This window comes from Dromaius novaehollandiae, chromosome 1, assembly GCF_036370855.1.
Source record: "Dromaius novaehollandiae isolate bDroNov1 chromosome 1, bDroNov1.hap1, whole genome shotgun sequence".
NCBI classification, from domain to species: domain Eukaryota; kingdom Metazoa; phylum Chordata; class Aves; order Casuariiformes; family Dromaiidae; genus Dromaius; species Dromaius novaehollandiae.
In genome coordinates this window covers 36,154,720-36,182,696 of record NC_088098.1, presented here as the reverse complement: position 1 = coordinate 36,182,696, position 27,977 = coordinate 36,154,720, and the positions used below count along the sequence as shown (strand labels likewise).

Below are 27,977 nucleotides of genomic sequence, written 5' to 3'. Positions count from 1 at the left end.
CAGAAGGCAACTCCTAATAACGTCTCGAGGAAAGGATTTTTGCAGGGCACCGTAGCCGGTCCGTAGTGGAACTGGGGGCAAAGGAATTATTGTGATGGCTCTCAGAGCTCTGCTCTGACCAACGTGGTGGTAACGTCGTGGATTGGAAATACTGATACAAAGCTAAATGGAAAAGCTGAATCTAAATGTAAGACTGCCTAAAAATTTACAGCAATTTACACTCACTCATGCTAGCACAATATTGGCGTCAGCTAGAATAGGTAATAAGTTCATTAACTAGGGACTTTGCAGTAGCAGGTACATGCTATCCCTCTTCCCCACCTTCTCCCCCATTCAGATGCATAAAGGCCACCTGTGGGGCCTGGGCAGCTTAAAACACGAACGCTATTAACAGGGAAAGGGTATGGCCAGCTTTTGGTAGCGGGTCTGCACAAACCAAACCTGCTTCCCCTGCGGAGGGGAAAAGGGAGGAGAGATGAAAACATGGCCTGTCTTTGGGAAACATCCACCGGGACTTTGGTGATAAAAGCGGGGTGTTTGCTGCAGAGCCAGCTGCAGCTCCAATGCACCTACACGTGCGGCATCATTTGTTTATTTATTTCAGCCTCTGAAAACATGAAAGCTCTAAATCTTGTGCCTTCGAAAAATACCTCAAAGCCAAGGGAGCAGCCTCAGCTGCTCCGCTCCGCAGGCACACCGAAGAGCCGCCGGGAAAACCACCTGCTACCCGCTCACCGGTACCCGCGGAGGTGCTCTCCACTGCTCAGAGAGGCTGGCCAAGGATTGTGCTCAGCAGAGAAAAGTGTTTCAGGTCTGAGTAATTATTCTAACAGTGACCTTAAAATACCCCTGTTGTTAGGAGCCTTCTCAGGGAGGGCTGTTTCTGTAATAGGATCAGGCAGCATGTTTCTTCCGCGCCAAGTCGCTGCATGTTGAGCCGCTCTGTTGTGTTTCACCGCGGGCCACTGCCCGACACGCACATGCCACACGCCGGCGCCTGGCCTGCTTTGACATCAAAGCGCGTCCTTCCCCTACTGTCAGTGAGAAGAAAGGCAGACAGTGACAGCAACTTACTTCTCAGGGAGAGGTTTTAATTAAATAAGTGCTCTCGAATGGTTTTGCACCTTAACATGGGACTGTGGCAGAGATTTCATTAAATCTATTTATCTTGCTTACTCTTCCCCCTGCCCTGCAATATTTTTATTTATTTTGCAGTCACATCATTTCATTCTCTACAGAAATTTTTGTCAACATCATGTGACGTCTCCTGGGTTTTCACAGTCTATCACCTTCTATAACTCCCTCTTCACGCCGTGAGTCCTCAGGGACAGACTTCAGCCCGGCTTACAGAGGGGAAGGGACAGAGCGGCTGTGCGCAGACCCAGTCATGCAAAAGCTTTCACAGCACTTGAATGCACTCTCAGGAGCGGGATCATTGAACCTGATGGGATTTTTGGTAATAGTCACTGTCCCTATTTGCAGGAATGGGGGATTTCTGCAGTGTCTCCAGGACTCCTGATTTCCTGGGTCAAATCAGCAGCACGGAGAGAGAGCAAAGGTGCGCTCCGGGGGGATGGAGGTGCAGCAAATCTGGGAGTTTGGGAGCGCTGCCAGGTCCCCGTTCGGAGGTAGCCCACGTGAACGCATTGGTGCATCGTCGCAGGGCCAGGGTCAGAGGGATCATGGTTTTAAAATCATGGAGAAAAAACATGTTCCCTGCTGGTCTGTCCCATTTTGGGGACAGGAAGGGCAAAGGAGAAAACCGGGCGCACCAGCCAAGCCGTCGCAAGCCTCTCCATTCAAATGAAAGGGGTCCTGCTGACGGCAAGTGCTGTTATAATTATAGAGCAGAAAAGAGCAAGATCAGCAGCTGCCGTCGCCGCCGCTGCTTGCATTTGTTCCCAGCGTAGCTGACAGGCCAGAGGACTTGGCAAAAACACGCTCCCAGAAGTGGAAAGACATTTTAACCCCTGTTCTTGTCAGTCCACTGCCGCCGGGGCGCAGCGGCAGCAATGCCCTGACGGCCGCGCGCCTCGGGTCCGCCGGCAAGCGGGGCGGTCGCGGCAGACCTGCAGGGTACTGTGCTGGGACGCCTGCGAAGGAGGAAGGGTCTGGGGTTTGTCTTCGTGCTCGGGCTGCCAAAGCCAAACAGCAGGTTAGTGGACACGGAAAGTGCTTAATGTATTTTTATATCTGACTTAACACCAACCCCTCCCTCTTGCTCCCTCGCTCGCTTTCTCTAGCACGCCATAAAACAATAAATAAAGTAAAACCATGGCAAGGGCTAGTTCTGTACAGAGGCATTATTCATTTATATATTCTGTAATGTCTCTTTAATGGTCAATTAGGGAACACCGATTGCTGTTGTTTTTTACTGTGGTTTCTCTCTTAATAGTAATGCATCCTGAAATCCTCAGCTGGGCAAAACTCCCATTTACAATTGGACTCAATATTAATAGGAAAAATAATCTTTTATTTTTAGGCATTTATGCTTAACAGCTTTGATGATCTTAGCAGAAGTGGAGTAAGACATAACTAACGTTTCACTCTGTGCTTGAGTAAGTTCCAGAGAGGGAACAAACACTGAAGAAAAGGAAAAGAAATGTCACAGCCAGAGTCTCTGCAGGTGAAAAATGGGTATAAGTGGCGTTATGTCATCAGAACTGGCAAATCCACCCCAGCAGAAAGCCTGGCCCTGTATCTGCTAACGAAGCTACGGGCACCACGGTTAATAGGTGAGGCTTTCGTGGCACTGGTGACCGTGGTATCTAATCCAGCGCCCTCTGTCCTTCGGTGGCCCCGGCCAACAGCGCTGAGCCAGGAATGTGCTGGGGGGCATCGGTATACGTTGCTCTTCCTGTCAGTCTCCGGTTTTGCTTTTTAATTTCCTGTGACCATGAGTAATGTTGGAAAGACTCTCAGGCAACATGCTGCCCATGAACCAAAGGCCTGGGACCACCGTGCAAGAAGCAGGCGCGTGGATTTATACCAAAACTCCCCAGGGTCGGGGCTGTTATACCCAAGCAGTTGCAATTGTTCTTGGAGGAAAAAAAAAACAAAACACAAGTGCAAAGCTAAGTCGGTGCTTGCTGTGTTGTGAAATATAATCAGGTGGGTACATTGCTGCCTTTCAAAGCTTCATATACTTTAAAGGAGTTCTAGATCACCTAATGTGACCTCATGTGTATTTTGAGACATTACATTTCACCCCAAAGCCCCTGTATGAACGCAGTGATAGTCAATAAACCATTTTGCTTGGCAGGAAGTTAAAATACAGGGCATCACAAGCAAGGACAGCAAAGAAAACCAAGGCACCAAAGCCTGAGGTTGCTGTACCAGCCCCACACTTACCTGCCCCTTTCAGACACAGAAAGCAAGAGCTGCTGGCTGCCAGTGCCTCCCAAGCCAACGCATGGCTTTTCCTTGCACAGCCCTTCACGGCTTCGAGTAGAGTGCTGAGAGAGCTGGCTAGGGTCTGATTCAGCGACATATAGCCACTTCAACAGGCAAATTGCGCTCCATGGAAACACTCTTCCTTCTCCCAGTCCAATGTGAGGGGAAATATTCTTAATCCTGAATCCTGTTACCAGCGCAGCTCGGAGGCTGTGGTTGCGCTCTACCCACTAGGCATTTCAGGACAGGATTTGCTGCACCTCCATGGAGCATTCCTCCCTTGAAAGGAGGAAGGCTCCTTCCTGAAGCCTGCAGGCTGCAGCGGTGAGACATGGATTTGGTTATAGTCACTGTCCTCCTGCAGAGCTGTGAACACCATGAGTACCTTGCAGGCAATCTCCTTCTTCCCATGGTCCGTGGAGCAAGGGGATGGACAGCAAGTTTCATAGCTAAGCAGATACCAAGGCCAGAAGAGACCAGTAGAGACATGTAGCCCACCCCCTACACACCCCAGCTGTGTGAATTCTCCCAGAAGATTATCTTTGAGAGAATTATCTGCTCTCATCTTAAAGATCCTGAACTACAGCGAGTCTGTCCTGTCCCAATATTGGGTTGTTGCCACAGGTAGGAATTTCTGTTTTACTTCAGGCTGCTCTTGTCTGGCTTCATCATCTAGCCATCGCACCTTGTTCTGCTGGGGAGTCTGGTTCCAGCCTTCACACTGTCAAATATCTCTTCCATATCCAAGTTCCTACACACAGGAAGTTCCACCGGAGGTTTCCGTTGCAGACTGGACATTACTGGGGAGGGAGACACATTTCTTCCCCATATGACCTGACCACACATTTTCCCCAGCATTAATGAGCAGGGACTAAAGGCGGGGACAGCTATCCTAGGAAACACACTGCAGCATTAATAATATTTTTTGCCCAGTTCCTCCCCTATAGTCTAGCCACAGACTTCTCCTGTTGTTTATAAAGGGCTGTTTCGGCTGGAGACTGGAAATCTCTGCTTCTGTTTTTTTAGCTGTTGCACTCTGACCACAGGCTTTCTAGCAGACGGGACTGCGCTTCTGCATAGCAGCCAGTTCATTTGGCTCCTGTGTTGCACTTTTTGGAGTTCAACAGAAAAATAAAGGGATATGCCAAGTCTCAGAAAAACTATCATTTGGATGCTAAAGAATAAAAACCATGCATCTTTAAAAAAAAACAAAGAAAAAAACCCAAGGCCAAGCTGGCAAGCCTAGAGCAGGCATTCTGCACACGAGAAGAGAGAGTCTGTCAAAAAGGAAGGCTTATGGTGTCTTTTCCCTGCTGATTTCTGGGGTGACCCAAAGAAAAAGTGGCACTTTTACAACTGAATTTTCATGGCTTATTTTTACATTCTGCACCAGAGACTTAGTCGAGTTGCACAAAATTCTGTCAAGTCATCTATTAACTATGGGTTCATATTTTTTTCTGAAAGTAAATGACCTAGACCGGCATCAGGAAAATGTAGACAAGAATCATGTTTATGCTGGTGTCTTACACAATAACCACCTTGAGACTTTGTGCCTGTCTTATTTACTCTCTTCCTTGAATGCTGTACCCATAGTTGGAGTTAGTTTTTTTGTAAGCACATAAAAGTTAATTTATCATTCCTACAGTAGGTGAGCAAGCAACAAAACCAGAGTAAAACATTTACCTAGATACTTTTGATACTGCCTTAATTATATTGCCTTGCACGCTGTCTGCCTTAGCAATCCTGTGGCTTTTCTGCACGGCCATCCAGTGCCGGAGAGACAATATATTGATGAATATGTCTAGCTGCCAAGTAGAAAAATAATAAGGCTCCCCAGCTGATCTCAGCTGCTGTGATAACTGTTAATGGAAGAGGCAGTCTCCAAATCTCTTCTGGTTTTCGATGAGTGTAATTACCAAAGCCAGCTAAAAACACTGGTGAAAACATTGGTGAAATTTAGTTTTACTTCTGTTGCTGGAGTTCTGACAAAGTTTTGAAAAATTACAAGCAAATTTACTTCCTTTTCTGGGTTCACACCAGACTGGAGCAACCTGGGGGTAAGTGGAGGCCTCAGAGGTGTGACAGGTCCGTGCGGCTGACGCTGCCACCCAGGCAGGCGGCCACGTTTGGCACTAGCTGTAGCCTTTTGGGTGATCTGCGGGGCAAAGCCCAGAGGCAGCATTGCATCAATCAATTTGCAGGTCTCAACGGGGCTTCTAATTGCAGGATTTTTATGTTTCTCTATATATACCTACATATATATATATATACACGCACTCACTATGTATTTATGTATACGTACACTATTACATGTGTCCATGTGTGTGTAGAACTATGTATCTATCCTCTTTTCATGGGTGCGTTCAGGTTAGGATACGCTGTCTAAAATGTTATTGGTTTCCTGCTTCTCTTCTACTGTTTCTAGGCACAGCCTGCCAAGACGATGACAGTCACTTATTCCAGCAAAGTAGCAAACGCCACTTTCTTTGGATTTCACAGATTACTCCTAAAGTGGAAGGGCAGCATCTACAAATTGCTGTACAGAGAATTTATTGTTTTTGCTACTCTTTACACAGCGATAAGTGTATTATACAGGTACACTCTTTCCGATTCACATCTCCTTAAATGTTATGTTGAAGTTTCACACTTCATAGCATTAGGCTGAGGGATGACTGTTTGAGGGGGAGGTTACTACATAATTATGATCTTTTCTTCGGACCTTTTATAATGCCCTTTCATTTCCACATTTACTTTAATATTCCAGAGAAAGCATGTAGGGTATAAATAAAATATTCTCTAACTACCATATTCAACTGACTCTGCTTTCAGCCCTGTGCCAGTGTTGACCAACAGCTCAACTGATGTTAGGCCAAGTAAAAACCCAGAGCTAGCCTACGTTACACGGCTTCTGCCATTCTGACTTGGCAATGCTGAGGCGTGCTTCTCAGCTTGAAATGATAAGTATAGATCTTCCGTCCTACTTGCAGAACATGTCTTCAGTTGCTCAGTGGCAGTTTTGTAGAAAACTCTGAAAGGTAATAATTTGAGGGCCAGTTAATATAGTCTTTTCTCAGGAAAAGTGAAGCTTTGCTTAAAGTAAGGGCAACATGACAAACTTTATTTTTATGGACCTAAGCTTGCAAAACTAAGGGCTCAGCCTGTTGGCCGAGCATAACCACATGGAAAATAGAAGTGATCTGTCTGTCACAAGTATATACGCAAGTACCTGTGTGTAACACAGCACCTGTGAGGGTCAAGTTAGAAGGAAAATTACTTCCTCCGCCAAGATGTAAATTAAACACCGATATGACAGAAGCAATGCATCAATTAGTATATTGAATGCTTTAACTGATGAAGTACACTACACATAGGTATCAAAATCAATGATTCAGCTCTTACCTTGATCTGCAATTCGAGCTCAATGTTTTCTTGTTATGTGGAACAAAGAGAAAATTAATTCAGTTCCTCAGTGATTAATCACTAACTTTCCAAAATGTTCAGTAGTCTATACCTGTAAACTCAGAAATAAGATTACAGCACTAATATATAAAGGAGTACAAATCCAAAATCTAGTTAGGCAATTAAAGAATGTAGTAAATACACCGTTGAAAGCATTCCATATGCCCTGCAGATTTTATTACACAATTGTAAGCAAAGCACACCAAATATTTGTCATGTATAACTTTTAAATGAAATCAAAGAATACCTGTAATACATCTACAAATAAAATAATTGTTTGTATTTAAGCTTGTTGTATTTCATTAGATACCTTTCTCCTTGGGAAGAAGCTGCTGTGCTCCACTCATGTTTTCTAACATCTGGTGAATATTTTTCTCACTACAAAATAAATGCAGTTGTTGAGTTTTTTCACCTTAGGGATAGGACAAATTTCTTAGGAGTAAGAGCGAAAACTGCTGCAGCGATGTAGCGTTTTCAAATAACAGCAGGTACAGATCAGTAACCCTTGCAATTCAGGCAGACCTGAGCATTTTTATTAAGTAGCCCTCTGAAAAATGAGAGCAAGCTCCACTTGCGGGGTTATTTCTTACTAACATTGCTGGTCTATATGAGATAGCATGCTAATTCCAAAGGTGTATTGATTCTAGTTTGTAGTGCCAGTCCCATTAGTCATGAGAAAACTGCAAAGACCAGAAAATAATATTGCCTTCTCCTCCAGCTTATTACATGCTACGAGTGTTCATCACTTTACCTTTAACAATTCACTTGAAGACATTAGCCAAGGTTGCTCCCGATTGCACATATATGATTCTTTATATTTGTTTGCACTCTGTAGCTAGTGCCAGAATATTATGAAAGGACATATATATTTTATTTTTGCTGCAGATTTTTTCTTACAGGAAGCCAAAAACGGTTCTTTGAAAAATTATCAATTTACTGTGACAAATATGCTGAACAAATCCCTGTAACTTTTGTGCTTGGTAAGTACTGGTTACATGTGAAATTATTCTCCAACACTGCTTCTGTCCAGGCATCATGAATGACTGTGCATGGGAGCATTTCAGAGCTGAGGGGCATATGGGAGATTAGAGGCTCACAATAAAATCATCAGCCTCCATTAGATCTCCTCAAGGTCAAGCTGCTTTTGTCACATCAACACATATGCTCAAGTCCTTAATATACTAATGAAAGAGTAAAGTTTTCATACATATACACATATATATAGCCCACTAACACTGATATATTGTACCTGATCTTTCAAAATACTAAATCCATTCAGCTTTTACTGGAGTAGCGGAAATCTGGAGGTTCATATTAACATAGCTTGAAATGCTCAGTGGGAAAGGGACACGAAATTGTAGTGTCTATTAAATAATAAACATTGACTGCATGCATCCTGTTTTTTGACATAACTTACTGCTTTTATTCTGGAAAATGTGGTGAATTGGTCATATGAATAACACTCCACAACCTAAATCAAAGTAAGCTAAACAGAAACCCTGAATAGGTGCTGGGTATTTTTTCTTTCTTTAAACCCACAGGCTTCTATGTCACTTTGGTGGTGAATCGTTGGTGGAACCAGTTTGTGAATTTGCCGTGGCCAGACCGACTTATGTTCTTGATCTCTAGCTGTGTTCAGGGAAGAGACGAATATGGCCGCTTGATAAGAAGGACTCTAATGCGCTATGTGAATTTGACGTCTCTGCTCATCTTCCGCTCCGTGAGCACCGCCGTCTACAAAAGGTTTCCCACCATGGACCACGTGGTAGGAGCAGGTACTGCCAAGTTCTTGTCCCCAACACTTCTTTCCTTTCCTTCACAGGTAGGGGCATGGGGAGGGGAGGGATCAGCCTCTTTTTTTTCTTTCCTCTTCAGCATCGTGTGTCTGTCATACTAGTCTATGTCAAAGCTACCACATTTTTGCCAGCGGCTTAAATGAAGCATGTCTAAATGGCCATTTACTGCTCTTAAGGTCTTCATCTAGCGACACTGTAAAAGTCACAGTGAGTCCGAGACTCCTAGCGGGGTCTGTTTTCAGACAACGCAAAGGCCGTAGGCCTGCCTGAATAGGCATATGGAGCAGGTACAATCAAAGTTTTCCAAAGGTTGAAAAATTATGTACTTGCAATGTAATACAACGCAGTTGCATTGCTGAGATGTTACTGCTTTGCCTCAATGTCTAGGATATGACTTTTTCTAGCCTATTGGAGACTAGCCTCCGTAGGCATTTCACAGTTACAACTTCATCTCAATTATTCGTGAGTAGATTGTGCATGTCATAGAATGGCTGTGATACACTAAAAAGAAAAAGCCGTCCTCATTTTTTTTCTTTAAACTTACAACCTCACCATAAGTTCGTTTTTTTCAAGGATAAATATACTAAGTATTAAGCATGTCTTTATTTTCTGTTTGTTTTGGTTACACAACAGTTGATTGTAATGATGGGAAGAGAGTTTAATTTTGTAAGAATTTATCTATGAAGGAGTGGCTGCTGAGTATGTAAATACGAGGCGTGATGCTATGCCTTCTTCTGCGGTGACTGGATCGGTCAGTGTCAGGGGTAGGACACCAGCACAGAGATTTAATAATTTGTTTCAAAGAGGAAGAGCCATATGTTTTTACTTGAAGTCTTGCATTTCTTAAAATTATTGCCTATATACAGTGTGTATATATACACACATCCACATATGTGTGAGAAGCCTGGGATATTAAAAAGAAGATCCGGGCAGAATGCAGAATGTACTCTTCTTATTGACAGAAACTGTTCATAGAGTCTCCTCTTTTCCAAATACTGCTGGATTTTGAATTTCATTTCCCTGTGCTTTTCAACAAAATTGTTTACCTGAACCTGTGAGCGGTCAAGGAAGCTTCTGTCACTCTCCCTGGCAATCTGCCTCTAATACACACTGGAAAATTACAGCATTTCCAGCAGGCTAATCTAGCTCTGCCTCCCTATTGCTAAAGACAATCTGTTCCAAAAGAGACAAAATGTCACAGCATTGCACAAAAATTGTAGATTGGAAAACAAGACTTTTTTTACACAGTGGAAAATATTCTATTACACACTGTATAGCTAAGTCTTGACAATATAGTCAGCTCTATAGATTTTAATGCATATTGTACCACAGATTTTTTGTTGATGCAGCACTGAGCACTTGAGGACATATTCTGCTACTCTTACATACAGCGACTAATATAGTACTGTGCAATTATCCCATCCCTAATTCCCTATGGCATTATATAACAGACTGCATGGGGAGTGCAACATTTAATATGAATATGGGTGGCAGAATCCAATACTTAAAGAGCAGTCATCACCGAAGGAACGTATGCCAATTTTGCATATCAGACTCAGAATTGCCATAGCAAGAATATTGCTACACATTTCCCTTTTCTCAAATGAACGGCTTAAATTCATAGATTTTAAATCAGAGAGCAGTATTATGGTAATCTAGTCTGACTCATCCATAACGCAAGGCATAAAAGCTTATTCACAACACCCTTTATCAAGTTGTAACTTCTGACTGAACTATAATATCTCTAGGAATATAACCAGCCCTGATTTAAAATTTAACAGAGTACAATGGAGAATACACCATATCCTAGGTGAACTGATGTTCGCAATGGTGAATTCCTTGTTGAAAGGTAGAATTGCATTCTGAGTCTGAACTTGTATAGAGTCATCCTCTCCTCATTGGATTTTTTCACAGGTTTGGTGGTTCTTTCCTACTTAGATGAAAACACCATTTTATCTCAATAGCTATCTATTAATAGACTACATAAGGGCTTGAATAAACTTAGTAGCTTAGCTGCCTTTAGCCTCTTCCTACAAGGTATGTTCTTCAGATCTGGATCTTCCTTGTAACTCTTTTCTAAATCCTTTTTCATTTTTAGCGTTCTTTATGGAACGGTAGCAGTAGATTCATGTCGATTCATGACATCATGATGCTGATGCATGACCTATGACATGAGTGTCGCATACGTAGCACTCCTAAGTTTGCAAACCCTGTTTGCTGAATGGTACGAAAGGAAAGCTAGATGCTCAAGAACACAAGACACAAAAATCAACAACTGGGCAGAAAGCGGCCTAAACTGGCCAATAGAAAAAGCTGAGGAGATATGTGAGGTTTGAGCCCCATACTTCTCAGTGGCAGAAATACCTTCTGCTGGTGGTATTCAGCCCCAAACCCTCTGCTGGAGTGAGATAGCTAAATTAATCCTTTCTCGTATAATACAGTGAAAGCAACAGAAAGTGAACCCCCCTTTTTATCTATTTGACCACTGTCAGTGCTTCATGGAGTTGTGGGAGGCTGCTGAGCAGCTGCTTCTTCCTCTAACCACCACCTCTAGGGTATTCAAAGTGGGTGCCCTGAACCAATCTTGTCTCAAAACATTTGATCTTGAAGTGACACCTGAATATTCTTTGAAGTCATGAGAGGGAGAAGAAGTGACTATTTTCAACCAGGCTTGTGTTCTCATTAAAAAAAAAATCAAGCTTGTTTAATGGGACCTGTTTTTCCATTAGATTGCTTTGACTGACTTGGTCTATATTATTGTACTTTAATTCTCTATTGATTGTAGTGCAAGTCAAACTTCTTGTACTTTTGCAAGGGTTCAATGCCCTGTCATTCCCCAGATCATCCTTTTCAAGATCTTGGCACGCTATTTGCCAAGTATTTTCAGTTTTCTGGAACTTCTCCAGTGCTCCAGCACTTGTCAAAAACCAACATTCCTATTCAGAGAGTTACTCAGCTAATTCTTTGGATATCCTTGAATAAAAATAATATGACCATATTCAGAAACCATTTAATTTTAAGAACTTAGGTTTAATATCCCGAAACTGATGGAATATAAAGTGTTTCTTTACCACTGCAATTACAAAAAGCGGTTCCATGCTGCATATTGCTTGCATTGCCATAAACTTCACCAGCAATAGCAGCAATCCAGAACTGTTTAATATTTTCTGTGACAAGAATACTAGGCATTATTAATGTCCATCAAAGAGAACATTTAATTAATAAAAACATGAACACTGTAACTTTACAGATAATAACAGCTTGAATGTTATTGTTAAAAGAATAATGTTTTGCTTTAGCTTTACTGAACGAAAAGGTACCCAGTTTAAGTGGAGAGCTGGACTGACTCTTGGAGCTATTCTTCATGACCCTCTGGCTGTGTCCTTCTAGATAATGACTTCCCAGAGCCTCTCAATTGAACTGCATCTAATGTTTCCTCCAGACTATCAGTTTTCTCATATGCTGGTGCCTCTGGTTCAGCATGATAGAAGCATCTTTTCCTGTCCTGTGCTGAGAAGTCTGGCCAGCCGAAAATCAAAGGCAGCCTAAAAGGCTGTTGTAGGAGTCATGACTAGCATGCCAGTTTGTCTGGATGCCTGATTATTTCTGTGTAGGTGATTGTACAAGCACAGCTGCCCAGGGACCTTTTAAAAGCTATACCTTATTCTGTTCTTCAGGAGCAGTGAATCTTGCTGCTGAACTCTCACTCTTCCACAGAACTTTCTTCTTGCCCAACAGCAATAATTGCTCCATTTCGGTGGTTGCAGTACCTCACACGTCTTGTGTTGTGTCATTGCAACTATACAACAACATCACTTTCCTCACCAAAAGAATATTTAAGAAGGTCACCTTGTTTAACAAATCTATTCTTACATTATTCACCTTTTTATACAAAAATCAATGCTGTATGGACTTATATGTATATATATCTTTCTGATGCTTCATGCATCGTTAGCAACATTAAAAATAACAGGCCAACTGGAAAAACTTAATTACTAGTTGGAGACTAGGAAAAAAATCATCTCTATTTTCAAGTCCCAGGTTAAGTTTTCAGGGCTCAAACTATTGCGCAAACATACATAAATTTAATTGGATGAGCTGCTTATTTTTATGTTACTTTTTAACTAGCCACTGCCAGTGCAGAGCCAATATTAACACAGGAAAAGAAGCCTTTATACCCACCCTGGCAGCTGACCCACACACCTGAGCAAAAATTAAGATTCCTCAAACGTAAACATTGCTCCAATCCCAGAAAATATATGATTTGGACATAGGAAACTGTGCAGTCCCTGTCACAAATTTTCCCAGGCAAGTCTTCTCAGCGGCACGGGTGGAAGGAGGACAGCAGGGCAGAGCTGAGCTTCCTCGCCCGCAAAGCCCAAGGGGGCTGAGGTGTTGCTCCAAAACCCCAGCTGCTCCTGCGCCGCCGGGCACGGCGCTGCCCCGGCAGCGATTCCGCCAAGCGCGGCCCGCGGTCCCCTGCCAGCTCACCTTGCAGTTACTTGCAGGAGGAGGAAGCAGGATTTTGCAAGGCCAGGGTAAGTCTTGCAGGAAATTTAATGCCTTCCCAGCACCACGGCAAGGCAAATTGCCAGCTTCAGCCTACAGACCCAGAGCACGTGATCTGGCCCGCTGTCCCGCTAGCGGTGGGATTTCTGGGCGCGAGTCCTTTTCTGTCTCTTTGCACGCCTTCACAACCCCGAAGAAAACATGAAACACAATCTGGTGGAGAAGTATTTCGCTGGCAGAAGGCACGCTTGCTATTGAGCTCTGTTTACTGAGCGCAGTCTTACCCTCTGTGGCCTGCTCACTACTTTGCAGCTTTACCAAAAGCGCTTATCAGACTCAGGAGGTCATGTGGCTTCCCTTATAACACATGCTGAGATACTGCAACCAGCCAGCATTGCTGAAAAGTGATAGTTTCTTGACCAATGTCATTCAGTTCTTTATTTTTCTGAAAGTAGAATATGAAACTAGAGAGTAATCTGCACAATACTTAGCACTATATCTATCTACAATATTTCAGCAGCCACACATGGGAACATAGTAATTTTAGATTGTTGCATATATAGATGAAGAGGGCTTTTGTGTGGATAGTTATTTCAAGAAGAAGCTGTTTCAAGCAAGATCTATCCTGGAAGAAAACTCCAAAAAAAGCAGGCTAATAGTTACAATTATAAATATTGTTCTGCATGGTTCTATGCAAATACCCCATAAACGCATTCACATCTGCCTCAAACCAGGCAACTGCCTGGAAATTCACATCCTATCAACATTCATAGCATAAATTGCACTGACTGCACACAACAAACCAACTTTTTTTTTTGTAAATAGGTTTTATGACAAGATATGAAAGAAAAATATTTGATGATCTTAAGTCTCCCCATCTTAAATACTGGGTTCCGTTTGTCTGGTTTGGAAATTTGGCATCAAAGGCACGAAAAGAAGGTAGAATTCGAGACAGCGTAGATCTGCAGACGCTGCTGAACGTAAGTAAAAAAGTAAATACACAGAAAACTAATCTTAGATTGCTATGCAGTAGCTTTTCACTTACACAGTTTGATTTAGTACACACAACTCTCCAGTCTCATCTAAATGTCCTTACTCAAGATTTATACCACTTTTCTCTGTGTGCCAGTGTACACGAATGCAAATATAGCAGCAATTCACTGGAATTATATTTATATAAATGAGAAGATATTGACTGAAAAAACAAATTGGGAAGCAAAAATGTATTCTAACATATACCGTACCATTGCCAGAAAAGCAAAAATAATCTACCTAAATAAGTCATTAAGTGGTCAAACATCCTTTTTATGATATAGTACATCCTTTTTAATATATCACTAGGCTGTAAATACCTTTGAGAAAATGAGACACAAGATAATTTGTGAAATAGGTATTATACTAAACAGTCTAAGTCCATAAATTAAGTGAACAGTTACACATGCCAATGGACCACTGGATATAACTAGGTTATCAATTTCTACTACACTTTCTCTTTCTCCTCTCCTTTTACGTGTATAAAAATGAATTGTAACAAAATGCGTACCATTTGGAATTGAACGTGATACAATTTTGTTTTGTTGGGTTGTGCTGGTTTTTTTTCTTTTTAGGAGATGAATAAGTACCGGTCTTGGTGTAGTCTTTTGTTTGGTTATGACTGGGTTGGAATTCCGCTGGTCTACACACAGGTACTGAGATATTCCCCTTTGAAACCAGACCTCCAAAAAAAGGGAGATTAGTGCAAAGCATCCACAGACTTGGCTAGAGTCTCCGAGTTGTTGAGCACTCATTGACTCGCACTGGATTTTGTCTATAGGATGGATGCCTGGCTAAATATTTAAGTCATATTTAATGCAAAGATGTTTGGAGGCCTTACATAATTTGGGAGAGGGGGAAGCACTGAGATATTTCTATGTTTCCTGGGTCCACTTGCTGGCCATAATTACTTTATGGGACCTCTTTATTTGTAATGGCTCTCTTCGGATTTGTAAATAACATTGCAAAAGTCATTCAGAGGCCTTTGGGTATGTGATGCCTTATGCATAAGACTGTATTATTACATGATTTCAATTAAGTTTTGTTCTTTCCAGGTTGTTACTCTTGCAGTCTATACTTTTTTCTTTGCCTGCCTGATAGGGCGTCAATTTTTGGATACTGACCAAGGGTATCAGGGACATGACTTAGATCTTTACATTCCAATCTTCACCCTGTTACAGTTCTTCTTCTACGCAGGATGGCTCAAGGTAAACTAGTTTTCTGGAAAGGTAATGGGGGAACTCTCCCTAGGCGAGGTGGTGAAGGTGTCAGAGCTGAAGTCAAGGTATCAGATTTATGGCATGCTATAAAGTCACTGAAGAGTAATGGAGTTACACCAAAGCCGAATTCAGACGACAGTGTCTTGTGGTTGATCTTCAAGAAAAACTTTAAAAAACATCCAATTCCATCCAATAGATCTTGCAGTAAGAAATGATCAGGAACCTGAAAGAGCCCATTTTATTAGGAATAGTGTGCTGACAACTCCCCAAAGAAGTGTTACTCCAGCAAAATCCAGTCCCAGGACTTGGACTATAAATTGACAGATGAAAGATTAAAAAAGCTCTTTCTCCCACTCTGCAGTGTGATGGGAAAATGCTGTTGCAGACCTGGTGTGGACTGAAAGGGCTTGAACCACAGCCTCTTCTTATGATCAAAGGCAGCTTTTAGTATCTGCTGTTAACCTAATCAGATGCAGGCAATTAAAGGTCTCCAATTTCAGAGGGCTATCAAACAGTGAAAGCTAATATTGGTTACAATTCTACTGCATTAAAAAGTTCATTAAAAAGAAGAGTTATAGAAGGAATTGGATGTTACCCATCAGCCCACTGATGGCTGCTCTGTTAACATGTCGTCATCAATCTGATAGTTATGTAATTAAGCCATACACCTCATATCGATTCTCTCCTCCACAGTGAGGATCAAAGTAGACCAACTGAAAAAAAGGTTTCAAATAAAAAGCAAATGTGTACATTAGGGCCTACGTGCATTAGGATTTCCTTTTGGATTTATTAATCATGGCTGAAAACTTAGAGCTAACTTTCGTGTTAGGATACAAATTGCACAGAATTGGCCAGTTTTAGAGCCTAATACCGGCAGCCCTCTCCCCACAGCCAACTGAAAATGGCAGGGTAGAAAAGGCAGTGTCTCAAATTGGCACAGTGCAGGAGCAGTAACCTGCCTGCTCCGCAGAGGCCTGCAGGTGGGCTTCTCTCATCCTCTGTCCTCAGCGGTGCAATCTGGGGGTAAAAAAACAGTTCGTGGCATAGGGTACGATCGAGAAAAGAGATGGCGAAAGAGACTCGCAGGCCACCGCAGGCCCCGCCGATGGGAAGAGCTTTGTACATGGACAGCTCACAGGATAATGTCTTCTGTTTGTGAAACACCTCTCCAGTTTTGATTTGTTTGTGTCATTGGCTGAATGATGTTTTACATTTTATAGCTGATGAGATACTTATGGGCCTTAAAAATCATATCTTTCTAAAGGAATAGCTTTTTTTAAGGTAAGTTGTCAAAAATGTACTTGCATCTGTGGACTCTTGTCTTCTGAGCCGGGAAGTATCAATGAAGATTAGTCAAACCCCACAGTATGGAAAGGGAGGAGAAGCAGTTTAAAAAAGCAGACTTAAAATCGGCAGTGCTCCCTCAGAGCGGCGGGTTGCCTGCACCCGCAGTGCCAGAGAATCCTGCCCATTTCTGTCGTGAGGGTTAAAGCCTCTTTTCTGCCGAGTGTATTGGCCTTTGGCTGGCAGACTGTAAAAAGGGCCAAGAACTATTGACTTCCAGGAACGCAGCAGTTCCCCAGAAATGGTGGCTGCTCTGAGCTCATTCCTTGGCCTTGGGCCTGATTTGTTACACATACAACAGAGGGGCAAAGTTTCCCATCACGTGAGCCACGTCTAAATCCCCGTTTTCATTTCTGTACCAGGCAGGCCATCCACGGGGCTCAGCTGTCATGGCAGGTTTTGCAGTGCATTTTTGCAGGGTGATTCCCCAGTTTGCACCAAACTGACCCGGTGTTTTCCCTGCAGAGCCACTGTGCAATTTGCTTTTGGGCTCATTCCTATTCCAGCAGTTACGTAATTATATCTGAAATATAATGCCGCGGGGCAGAACGACGAGTGTGAGCACAGATGTCCCCTGGCTCCTTTGCAGTCCCCTGTCCTTATCTGGGGTTTTTACAGTGTTGGTCTTCTCAGCAGCTGATTTCTCATCTTCCACCACTAGCCTGAGAGGTGCTGGCACAGGAGAGTCAGCAAGTCACTACCTAATGGTACAGGCTAGAGAAACTTAAACCTGAGGCACATGCGAAAAAATAGCCATGGAGTGACTGCCTTACTATTACAAGTTGTTTTCAACCACAGCAGCCCCTGGTGAGGTCCATGAGGGGCCTGCTCAAAATTTTAGCAGAGACGGTTGCTTTGCCCACGGCTGTGTCAGCCACTGCCACCATCCACAGCCCCGGGGATCCCGGCAGGATCTAGGGGGCTCAGCAGCAACGTGCTCTGCTCCAACACTGGGGCTGGAAAAGAGAAACAGAAGGAAAAAAAGCATTGGGAGGGAAGGCTACTTAAAATCTCAGTCTACTGAGGAACTGAGAAATAGAGAAGCACTCTGAATTTCCTAAAACTTTTTTTTTTTTTTGCATTTTCCCATTTTATATTTTCTCCACCCACAGCAGCTGTGCTCTTTTTCCCCACGACGTATGTGGCATCCAGGGGGGGCCGAGCCAGACAAACCATTCTTTCCAGAAAAAATCGGTTTTGTTGCTCAGAAATATTAGCTGAACAGGCTGGCAGAGTATTGCAGAGCATAATGCAATAACAGAGCCTTTAGCTGCTATACCATCAACTTAAATCAGCCCAAGCTAACAGTAACGAAAGGTAATGGCTGTCGTGTGTGACAGCTACAGCGGCCTGGCCATTCCTCAAGTCCTCGCAGCCGGCCAGTGCCGATGATGCTGAGTGACAGCACCAACGAGGCATCGGGGTACGAGTCTGCAAGGGAAGCGAGCGGGTCCTCCGCTAGGCTGGCAGCACCGTCGCGCTGGAGCTCAGGCGATGAGTGCAAGCGACGGGGGGGAGAGGAAATCGGATCGTATTTGCTCTAGGGCAGCAGCCCTGCAGGTGCCCACCAGCCTCTGTTCACCGTCTCATTTCCCTTCTAGGTGGCTGAGCAACTTATTAACCCGTTTGGAGAAGATGATGATGATTTTGAAACTAATTGGTGCATCGATAGAAATTTACAGGTTGCTGTTGTTGTTTCTACTTCCAGCATTACCGTATCGTGTATTGTAATTTAATTTAATGCTCATTCTTGTATTGAGGTACAAAATAATGGCATCAAGTGTCCTGGAAACAGAATCTTTCCCTGAAGGAATACCTATGGCTCTGATCCCTGTATTTCTGCTTTTACATGCTAATTCATCGTGGATTCAGTATCTGGTATTTCTTGTTGCTTGATAAAAGATGCAAACAGCTGACCCCAAGCTATAAGCTCAGTTTATGCTTGGAAAAATAAGCAATGTAGGTCAATCCTGCAAAATCCCAAAGCCACCTATTCCCTTATAGACGAAAACACATTTTGGCAGTCTGAATGGCTAGAGATTACACTACTATATATTAATCTTTCTTAAAAAAGAATTGATGAAGATACAGAAAACACCAAACAACTGGCCCTGAACTGATAAACATAGCTCGTACCATGTTCCACGCTGTGATACCACCCTCGGCATCGCCTGTGGCCGGCATAGCAAGCAGTTTCCTCCCTCAGGGGCAGGAGCTGCAAGATGGCTGGGGTAAGAGTATATTGCCCTGACGCCGGGTGCCCCAGCAGCCCCTGCCGGGCCCTCCGTCGTGCCACGGAGGCATCGGGGCCAGGCGGGCGCCTCCATGGCTGGCTGCCTCCAGAGCTGCTGGGGGCAAAAGAGGCTGCAAGCAGAGCCCAGTTTTGAGAGGGCGCGAGGGCAGGAAAAGCGAGCCCCGCTACGCAGCGACGCAAGCAGTGCAAGCACGCAGGGGCCTTTGCACAGCATTGGAAGGCCCTAAAACAGGACAGGCACGTGCTCAGCTCTGCAGGTGTTAAAGTGTGGACAGAGCCTGTCAAAAAGGTCCTCTACCTGTGGAAGTTTTAGGGAGCATAGTCAATAGACTGCACAGACGTCCCATAGCATGTGGAGAATCACATGTCCGTTCAACCACCTCATCCTTGTATTATGCCTGAGGAAAGGGGCTTCAATAGGAAGCAAATATCTTTGCAGCATGGAAGACTCCAGCTGCAATAAAATTTATGCTTTTGTGGGAATAGGAGGGTTTGGGGGAGACTATATTTTAATACTGTGTCCCTTCGCAATGCTCAGGCCAGCATACGCGGCTTACTGAAAAGAGTTTCCAGAAAAAAACGTTGACCCAGGCAGTACAAAGCAGATTATTTTGTACACTCTACTATATTGAAAGTGACATGATTTATACCAAAAAAATCTAAGGTCTCACTGCTGGCGGTGGACGAGATGCACATGAACTTACCAAGGATGGAGAAAGATATTTACTGGAACGACTCCTCTGCCCGGCCGCCCTACACCAAAGCAGCCGCCGATTACTGCATTCCCTCGTTCCTCGGCTCGACTATCGAAATGGGGTGAGTAGCACAAAAGGGCCATAATGCCCTCGGACACGGCACAGCGGGCACTTCCCGCGCCTCCGTCCACTGGAGCGAGCCTGCCGCCAGCCGTGGCGGCTGGGTCCGGCCCCGACGCAGCGGGAGCCCCCGACAGCCAGCCCCACCGCGGCAGCTCTCCTTTGGGGCAGCTGCCTCAGGAATTGCACTTTGTAATAAATTATTTAAAAAATCCGCTTCCGCTGGGGGAGAGCGTTGAAGTGTCCAGGGGTCAGGGATGTGAGCGGGGAAGGTAGGGACAGGAGCTGATGTTATTCAGGAAGGGGAGGACAGACTGATGTTGACAGGATGATGTCTTCAGCAGCCCATGTGATCATGTGTGTTGTGTGCCTCTAGCTTAAATGGTCTCATTAATAAATAGAGTATGCTGGTGGGGGCTTGTTGATAATCTCTGAGTACAAAACAGTACCCGAACAGAGTGAGTGACTTTTCTTAATAATTGTCAGTTTACTACAGCCTCTCCACATCCCATACCCAATTAGCCCAATCGCTTTTCCTTTGCTTGTTCAGTCAGCAGATGCTTCCTTCTGCCTTGCTGGCTAAAAGCGATTGAGGTTGTTGTGAAGGTAAACAAGACATGGTCTTACACCTTGTGTGATTTTTCACTGACTAATGATCTACGCGTGGAAGTTGCAGCGGTCAGATTTTTTGAAGAGAGAAAAAGATGAGTTGTTTGCAGGGGCCATTATGGGAGCCGTTGTCACAAACACTGCGAGGATATAGCATTGCCCAGTATTGTCAGAACCTATATGAGAAAACCGTGATGGACCAGGCAGCTTATAAACCGTTGAGTTTAAACAATTGTAACATGCTGTAATATAAAACAGATCAATAAGTGTAAATAACAAATACCAGGGCATGTAGACATTTCTATCTGAAAATCTTTTTAAAAATGTTCGTAGCAGCCTTTTTGTAGCTTTAAAAATTATCTTGAGAAGTCTTCCATTTTTCCAGAATTTTCCAGTCTTTATCTGAGTAAAGCATGCTTAATTTTTTGCTTCAGTTGGCTTTGAAAAGGAAGTCGGTGTTTTCTCATTTATTCCTCTTAGTTTTCCATTTTTGCCATGCATTACAACAAAAAGAACAACACTTTTATACCAGTTCCTTTCATCACTCAGAGCCTTTTCAGAAACTTTTCTATTCTGGAAAAATTATAAAACAGCTAACAAACAAGCAGAGAAGAAAAACCCATAGAACATAATTTATTTTATTGCAATTGCTGGGGGAAAAAAGAGGAAAAGAAAAGAAAAACTATTAAGTCTGAGAACTATGATTTTTTTTATAAGAAGCACTTCACAAAAAATGGGAGTGAAAAAAATAGCTCTATGTTAATCCCTGTGAAATGCAAATGAATCTGATATGCTGACTTTTTTTATCAAGTATTTTCTCCTCATAACTGTTTCTCCATTCATCTTTAAAAAAGAACTAGGTAGTTCTTATGTGAACTTCAAAGCCAAGGTCTAAAGACTGATCCAAGTCTGAAGGAAATATAGATGACATGAGACAAAAATCCAAACCCTTCTCTTTCTGGTCCAGCATGTTCATAAATGCTGGGTGAAATTCCTCTGTCCCTCTGGGTTGACACTGCCTCCCCATGCTCGTCACCTCAGACCTGGCTTAAGCCCCTTTGAAAGCCTTGCCCTTAGGACCGACACCTGGGGCGGTTTGCCTGGTCCTCTGGGCTGCGCTGAGTCCGTAATGCATGCTGCATCGCCTGGCAGATGCAGCAGTCGTCATCCTCGTTATCCACCCAGGCTGGGCAGGAAAAGAGTAGCAGTTACAGGTGGGACTTTGAAATGCGTCATCATGCCTTAGAAGTAAGTGAGATGTGAGCATGTGAACAACATGGTCGTTCCAACATGTTTTGAAACCCTCCCTGTTTCCAGGAGTAGATTTTTATTACTGGTATTTTTGCCCAAAGAACTCTGCTGACAAAGTATCTGCAGCGTCGGGCAAGGATGTCCCCTTCCTCTCACCCTAACGGCAAGCTTAACCGTGTGGCGTTGCCATAGGGTGCCGCAGCCACTCAGCGCAGCTGTCCTGGCCCCTAACCCGAACACTAAATGGGACCAGGGGCCCAGTTTGATACTTTCACAACCTGGTCCTCAGGCAAAGAGACACCTGAACATTGAGAGCTTTCCAGGCAATCCAGCAGTCTCAGAGGAACAGGTGCTATTGCCAGGTGTCCTCACCCCTTTTTCATCCCTTCCATGCCTTTCCTTAGGGACATATTAGGGCTTTGGTTCTTAAATATGCTCTGTTATTGGTGTCTTCTTACCAAGACATACGTATTTTCACATATACTGCATCCTTCCTGTGCGTAAGTGACACCTACTGCCTGCCTTTATTTGACAGGCTGGCTGATACAGAGTTCCTCTACGGGGAGGAGTGGCCATGGGAAGAGGAGAAACACAGAAGACAACATTCGGTGCTGAGAAGAGTTAAGAGATTTCTCAGTGTCCATGAGAGTCCTTCATCCCCTGCTCACCGGCGCTACAATCGGCAGACAAGTGAGAATTCAGTGTTTTTCCCAGCAGATGAAAAGGGGCACATCAGACATTTGCAAGAAATGCACACGAGAGGGAGACATTCTGCCTCCAGCTTCAAGAAGAAACATGAAGGACCTGACAGAAGTAATAAACTTCATAGCAGCAGAGATCTAGGACCTATAACAGAAACCTCTAGGAATGAGGCACAGTTTAGCGACAGCGACAGCTCATCCGAGACAAACAAGCCGGTTCCCGAGGCTGTCATCACTGAAGCTGCGGAGAAGGCACCTAACATGCTGGGCAAATCAAATCTGCAAACCAACTGCACTACAAGCGTGCCAGAAGAAGAAAAGCTCCAAGGGAATCCATCTGAGATGGATGTGACTCTTCTGCATCTTCCGCTTGCCCCTCCAGAAACGTCTACATACCACCCTAACTCTGAGACACATCAGTCACTTCCTAGTGTGATAGGGGAGCCCAAACATGACACGCACAGTAGTAGTATAGCAGGTTTCATAAGACAGCATGACAGAAGCCCTGAGCGATGGAGTTTACCAAGTTTCCACAGTCATAGTACGATGTTAAATGCCGACTCTGCACCTCCTTTAGCAGATTCTGGGGCAACGTCACAGCAAAGGACCTTAAGTGATGGAAAAGATGTTCCTACTGCTGCTGCTCCAGATACATCAGAAATGCATCACTTATTGGAACACCTGGATGCTAAAGAAACAGCTATAGTAGAATTTTCTAATGAGAAAAGTGAAAGAAATCTTTGACTGTGCTTCCTCTGAGTCTGACTGAACTTCCTGTCTTTTCTTGAAAGTGGTTCTCACACAGATTTTTCGAAAATACAGAATGGCAGACACAATGCTCAGACAAGTCCTGAGCAAATCCAGCAGGATTTGGGCACCTAAATATGAAGCGTTACGGTGACTTGCTTTAAGGCATCTGGTCACTGGCTTGAAATCTCTGACCCTTTGGGGAACACTTTTACGGGGAGAACTGGGAGCCTCAGGAGCAGATGCAAACCCGCCAGCACATGCGGTAGTGAGCTGCATAGGCTCACCTAAAGGAAACATGGGCGTTATCAAAAAAGCAGAGGTGGCCCTACGTGCTTTGGCTTCAGCCTGGACACAGGCACCACTGGCTGCTCTGTCAGGCTAAGGTTCATAATATTCTTTTATAGGATCCACCAACAGTTTTGGTCTCTAGTCAAGTGGCTAGAGGGGAGATGTGGGCTCAATTCCCTCCCCAGCCTGGAGAGATTTAACATCCTCATCCCCCACCGTCCCAAGGAACGCCCGGAAAATCAGGCTTCTCACTTATGTGGGGTGAGAGTCTGCTCCTCTCCTTCTGAAGCTATGCCACTACACAGTGAAAACAAACAAAAAAAGGATTAAATATTTAGCTTCACTAGGAAAAATGGAGGAGACAGAACTGCTGATGACCTGGGCACGGGAGCCAGCTTAAGGTCTCTGCTCCTAGGAGTGTGTACGTTGTTTACCCCGTGGCTGTTTACAGTGAAATGGCATTCCCAGGCAGCCTCCCTGGTGATGGTGGTGCCATGGTGCTCTCCCAAGAGGTGGGAGAAGTGAGGAAGACCCGAGCCAAGGGCTCTGCTCTCATGGGTGGGTGTTACACCAGGGCTTTTCAGGTGGCAGCCCACAGGCTACAGTCATCCTGCAGGAGACAACCAAATGGCCTGCTGACTGCTAACAGAAATTGCTCTCCACTTCCTTCCCTCACTCCCTGTTCCCACACTGCCCAGACATCCCACACACATTAATGCAAACCTGAAACAGCAGTACGTGGCTCCCACTGCTCCTGGGGTGCCAACCCACCTCCTGGTAGCAGCTGGCCCTTTAGCTGCCACTCCTGCAAGGAGTCCCAAAGCAGGCCCGAAAAGCAGCAGTGGCTCTTTGTTTTTAGCTCTCTCCTATGTATACATGCACACAGTGAAGAGAGGCATGCCACCACTCTTCCATGAGTGAGTATCCAGTTGGACATGCTCCCTCTGGGCAGGCAATGGTGTCTGCGGTCATGGGGACAGGGAGCAGCCGAAGTGGGCTGAAGCCTGGACGCATGAGGCAGGGTAGCTCAGGGCTGGGAGGAGCAAGGAGAAAGGAAGATGTAGAAAATGATGGTGGCTGCAACAGCCAACAAGTGTTGCGTAGATTGCATGGGCAGCAGCTCTACACAGCTCTCCTGCACAGATGACTGCACTTCAGACAACAAGCCTCTACCAGGGCAATTGGTATCACCAGCGGGTACCTGGAGTTTTCCAGACACCCCTGAAGCCAAGAAGGGACTAAGGACCTGCCTGCTCCTGTGCCTCTTGCCAGCAGCTTAGATGAGGAGGCCTTGAAGTAGGCTATCATATAAAGCAGGACTCTATCTCATCTGGTAGGCTTTGAAAAAAAGCAACTAGCCTCCCCACTTCCACCTCTTCCTGCTTTGTTTCCATCTGGGAACCTGCTCCTGTTGGTGTGCATTAGGCATGGTCTCAGTGCCACCATGTCAAATCCTTCAAGGATGCTAGACCAAAGAAGGCAAAAGGACATGTATTTCTGGATTCTCATCAGTTCAGGGAGCAGAGGATACTTAGCCCAAGGAAGATCTGTTCAAACTCATATTAAGGGAGTTTCAGGTACATGTAGAAGCCAAATGCAGCTTACCCAGGCACCTGGGAAGGTGGTACTCCATACAGTGAGATGAGATGACTCCAGCGTCAGACAACAGCTGAGCAGCAAGGTTTGAATCATAGCTTTGGCACAAGGTGTTTTGATGCAACCTCACCCTTGCCATACTGGAACAAGTCCTCAGGCTGTTCAAGTTGCTATGTTCAAGTATCCCAACACAATAAGGACCTTGACAAAGTGGTATTACAGTTAAATAAATAGCATCATTTTCTGAATGGAGCTTACTAGGCAATAAACAGCTTATGGCAGTGTTCTCCAGCTTTTCAGTCTTCAGAGCCCTGGACCGCTGATTCTCCCTGGGGAAGGGGACTCTTTTGGCTTATGACAGCACTGGAAACACATAGCTTATCATCAGTGGAAAAAAAAAAAACATTTTTCTCCAGCATTCTTTATTTATTCTTTTAGCTGAAGCCACACTTTCCAGTTCAATTTTTTTTCAATGTAATTACATCTGTGACAGTCAAGGAAATCTATTTACCAACATACTCAACTTTAAAAAGTGGTAAGTTTTAAGTTTAAGCATTACATTTTAAGGACACTCAGACTGCTCCAGGCAAACAGCTAAATCCAAATTTAGGGTGAGTGCCACTGTCTGTGGGAGCTCCCTTATAGAGCTTTGGCTGGTGTTTGACCATACTCTTCCCAGCCATGAATGTAGATTAAGGGTTTTCAGTAGCTGTGGAGAAAACCTGGCTTCTTATCTAGCTGAGAGGCTTTTCTCTCCCTGCAGTAAGAAAGCTTGAGGTGATGTCCTTCTCTGTGTAAGGGGATTTAAGCCAGAGGTTAGAGATGACTGTAATTAGAGATGCCCACTCTCCCGTTAGTCTAAGACCCTGACGAATCTGCACTGCATGTCTGGTCCCACTACACCTCCTCAGCCTCTTCCTTCCACACTACTTCCACCAGGGCTTTAGGTATTGGAGAAAAGTCTCATCCTCCCCACCCCAGACATTAATTTTTTTTGCTGGCACTGCTAAGCTAAAAGAAGTCTTCCTGCCTTCCTCATCGCTCAGCTGCGCTCATCTCCCATCAGCTTCTTCTCTGCCTGGCTGCTCTCTAGGATGCATGGTGATGCTTTCCAACAGGCCGTTACACATCCCCTGAGCAGTGATTTTGCTGCTTGACCCTGCCTCTCCCTCTCACTCTGCTAGCACTCCCTGGACCAGCAACTGTGTTCAGGCTTATGTAGAGGCTCAGGGTATCCACACAGTAGTCATTGGGTAGATAAGCTTCAGGGCAGTCCCACTGAGGTTTCTATTACATGTAGACATACACTAAATTAGCAACGACAGCTCCAAAGTCCCACAGTGTCTTTTGCAATACACAAATAGCATTCACATGTAGCAGGCTAGTTCCAGGTTAGATATGATATTCTAGTCATTGCTTGTGAAGAAACTAGTGCTGGGATTGAGTTATCAGAAGAATTTCCTCTCCTCAGTTAGTCTGTTATCTCATTTTTGCAAACATCTGCGGGCTCTGATTTGTATGCAATTAGCTTTTGGGATTATGTGCTCTCTTAGGCACCTCTCTCAGTAAACTGTTCGCCTTAGCATGGTAAATGGACTATTTTAGCAAACCCAACAATTTATGATTCATGTTCACTGGTATAAACGATGTAGAATTACTGCATGAATAAAGGCATTTTGAAAAACACAGTTGTCTTGACTGTACTGAACTGTCAAGAAACACTTCTGGCAAAGGTTTGACCTACCATGCAAGTCAACTTGATGTGTAAAAGGAATAGAGAGACAGACCTACAGAAGTTGGCAAAGCTGGTAAAGACTGAGGAGAGAACAGGGTTAGGATAGATGAATGTGTCAGAGCAACAGCTTGCTACCACCAAATGGTGTTAATCTTGAACAAGATGGGATATATCAGAAAAGAGAGAGAGCCAGTCCTTGCACTCTGTGCCTAACTTTGCCCATATTTCTAGGACATGTTCCCACTCCATGCTAGAATTCATGGAGCTGAGATGACAGTGTTCAAGCTGCATGGACACGTCCCACCACCTTTAAAATCCTCAGTCACAAGTGACACACCACTAAGTCTGACTGCAGTTTCCTATTCAAGGAGTATATATGTATTTTGGAAATAATGGAAATGTTAAGTCAGCTGCATGATAGAAAAAGCGAAAATGTCCAGCTGCTGTTAAATTAATGATACAGCTTTATAGATGTCTGTTTGTTTTGACTTAGGATCAAACAAATGAAGTTTTCCAGACAAACAGGTTTGCTTATGGTCACTGTATTATTTAAGAATGAGATGGACAAGGAGAGGACAAAGCTAGACAGGCCTGGAATAAATCATAACTTTGTATAGTTTAATCTTTTCTGCAAAAAGAGACAAATGGCAACTGAGTTGCTGCTGCTACAGGTTGGTAGCCTTGACACCAAATGTGTGACACGATGTGGTTGCAAATACAGAGCCGTCAAAAAATGTATCAGAGAGAGAAAATATTTCATACTGGGAGGCAAGAGCCGTATTTCAGAGATATCTGCACACAGACCTTCTTGCTTCATTAATACTTGCTAAGTCTTACAACTGAAGCCTTAAAATCTAAGAGGCCGTGATTGTAACCCTGCCAAGGCGGGTGACGGATGTCATATTTGTTATGTGCTTAGCACACTGAGACACATAGCAGCAGCAAATCCCCCGGGAGCGCGGGGCTGGGCAGCCGCCTGGGCAGGAGCAGCTTCACCCCTCGGCCTCTCTGCCCACGCGGCGGCTGCATTTGAAAGCCTCTGAAGCAGCACCTCTCTTTCTGCATACACAGCTTTCCTCTGCATGGACATTTTTTGGCGTTAGGGAGAGAAGAGCAGCCCAAGTATGCCCCATCTCTCCCCTCCATATCCTAGAGCAAACCGGGATTTTTAATTGCTGTTTTATTTTCACCTCTCTTCCTCTCCAGCCTTGGCTGTGGGAGAGGC

At 44.2% G+C, this 27,977-nt stretch overlaps 1 protein-coding gene across 4 annotated transcripts; it reads left to right on the top strand.

Annotated features, from left to right (window-relative positions):
- The first annotated feature begins 1,864 nt into the window (after nt 1–1,864).
- BEST3 (bestrophin 3) lies at nt 1,865–26,701 on the top strand. 4 transcript variants are annotated; one of them, XM_064508968.1, is made up of 11 exons: nt 1,865–2,155; nt 2,564–2,735; nt 5,819–5,988; nt 7,738–7,832; nt 8,394–8,627; nt 13,983–14,137; nt 14,765–14,842; nt 15,245–15,397; nt 18,355–18,435; nt 19,672–19,823; nt 22,218–26,701. In XM_064508968.1, the coding sequence occupies exons 3-11, from the start codon at nt 5,837–5,839 to the stop codon at nt 23,125–23,127; spliced, it is 2,010 nt and encodes a 669-aa protein (XP_064365038.1). In that variant the 5' UTR covers nt 1,865–2,155; nt 2,564–2,735; nt 5,819–5,836; the 3' UTR covers nt 23,128–26,701. The 4 variants fall into 4 exon arrangements, with proteins under 4 accessions (XP_064365038.1, XP_025956205.2, XP_025956209.2 ...); XM_026100420.2 differs by lacking the exon at nt 2,564–2,735; XM_026100424.2 differs by lacking the exons at nt 2,564–2,735; nt 5,819–5,988; nt 7,738–7,832 and having other exon boundaries at nt 1,883–2,155.
- Nucleotides 26,702–27,977: the final 1,276 nt, after the last annotated feature.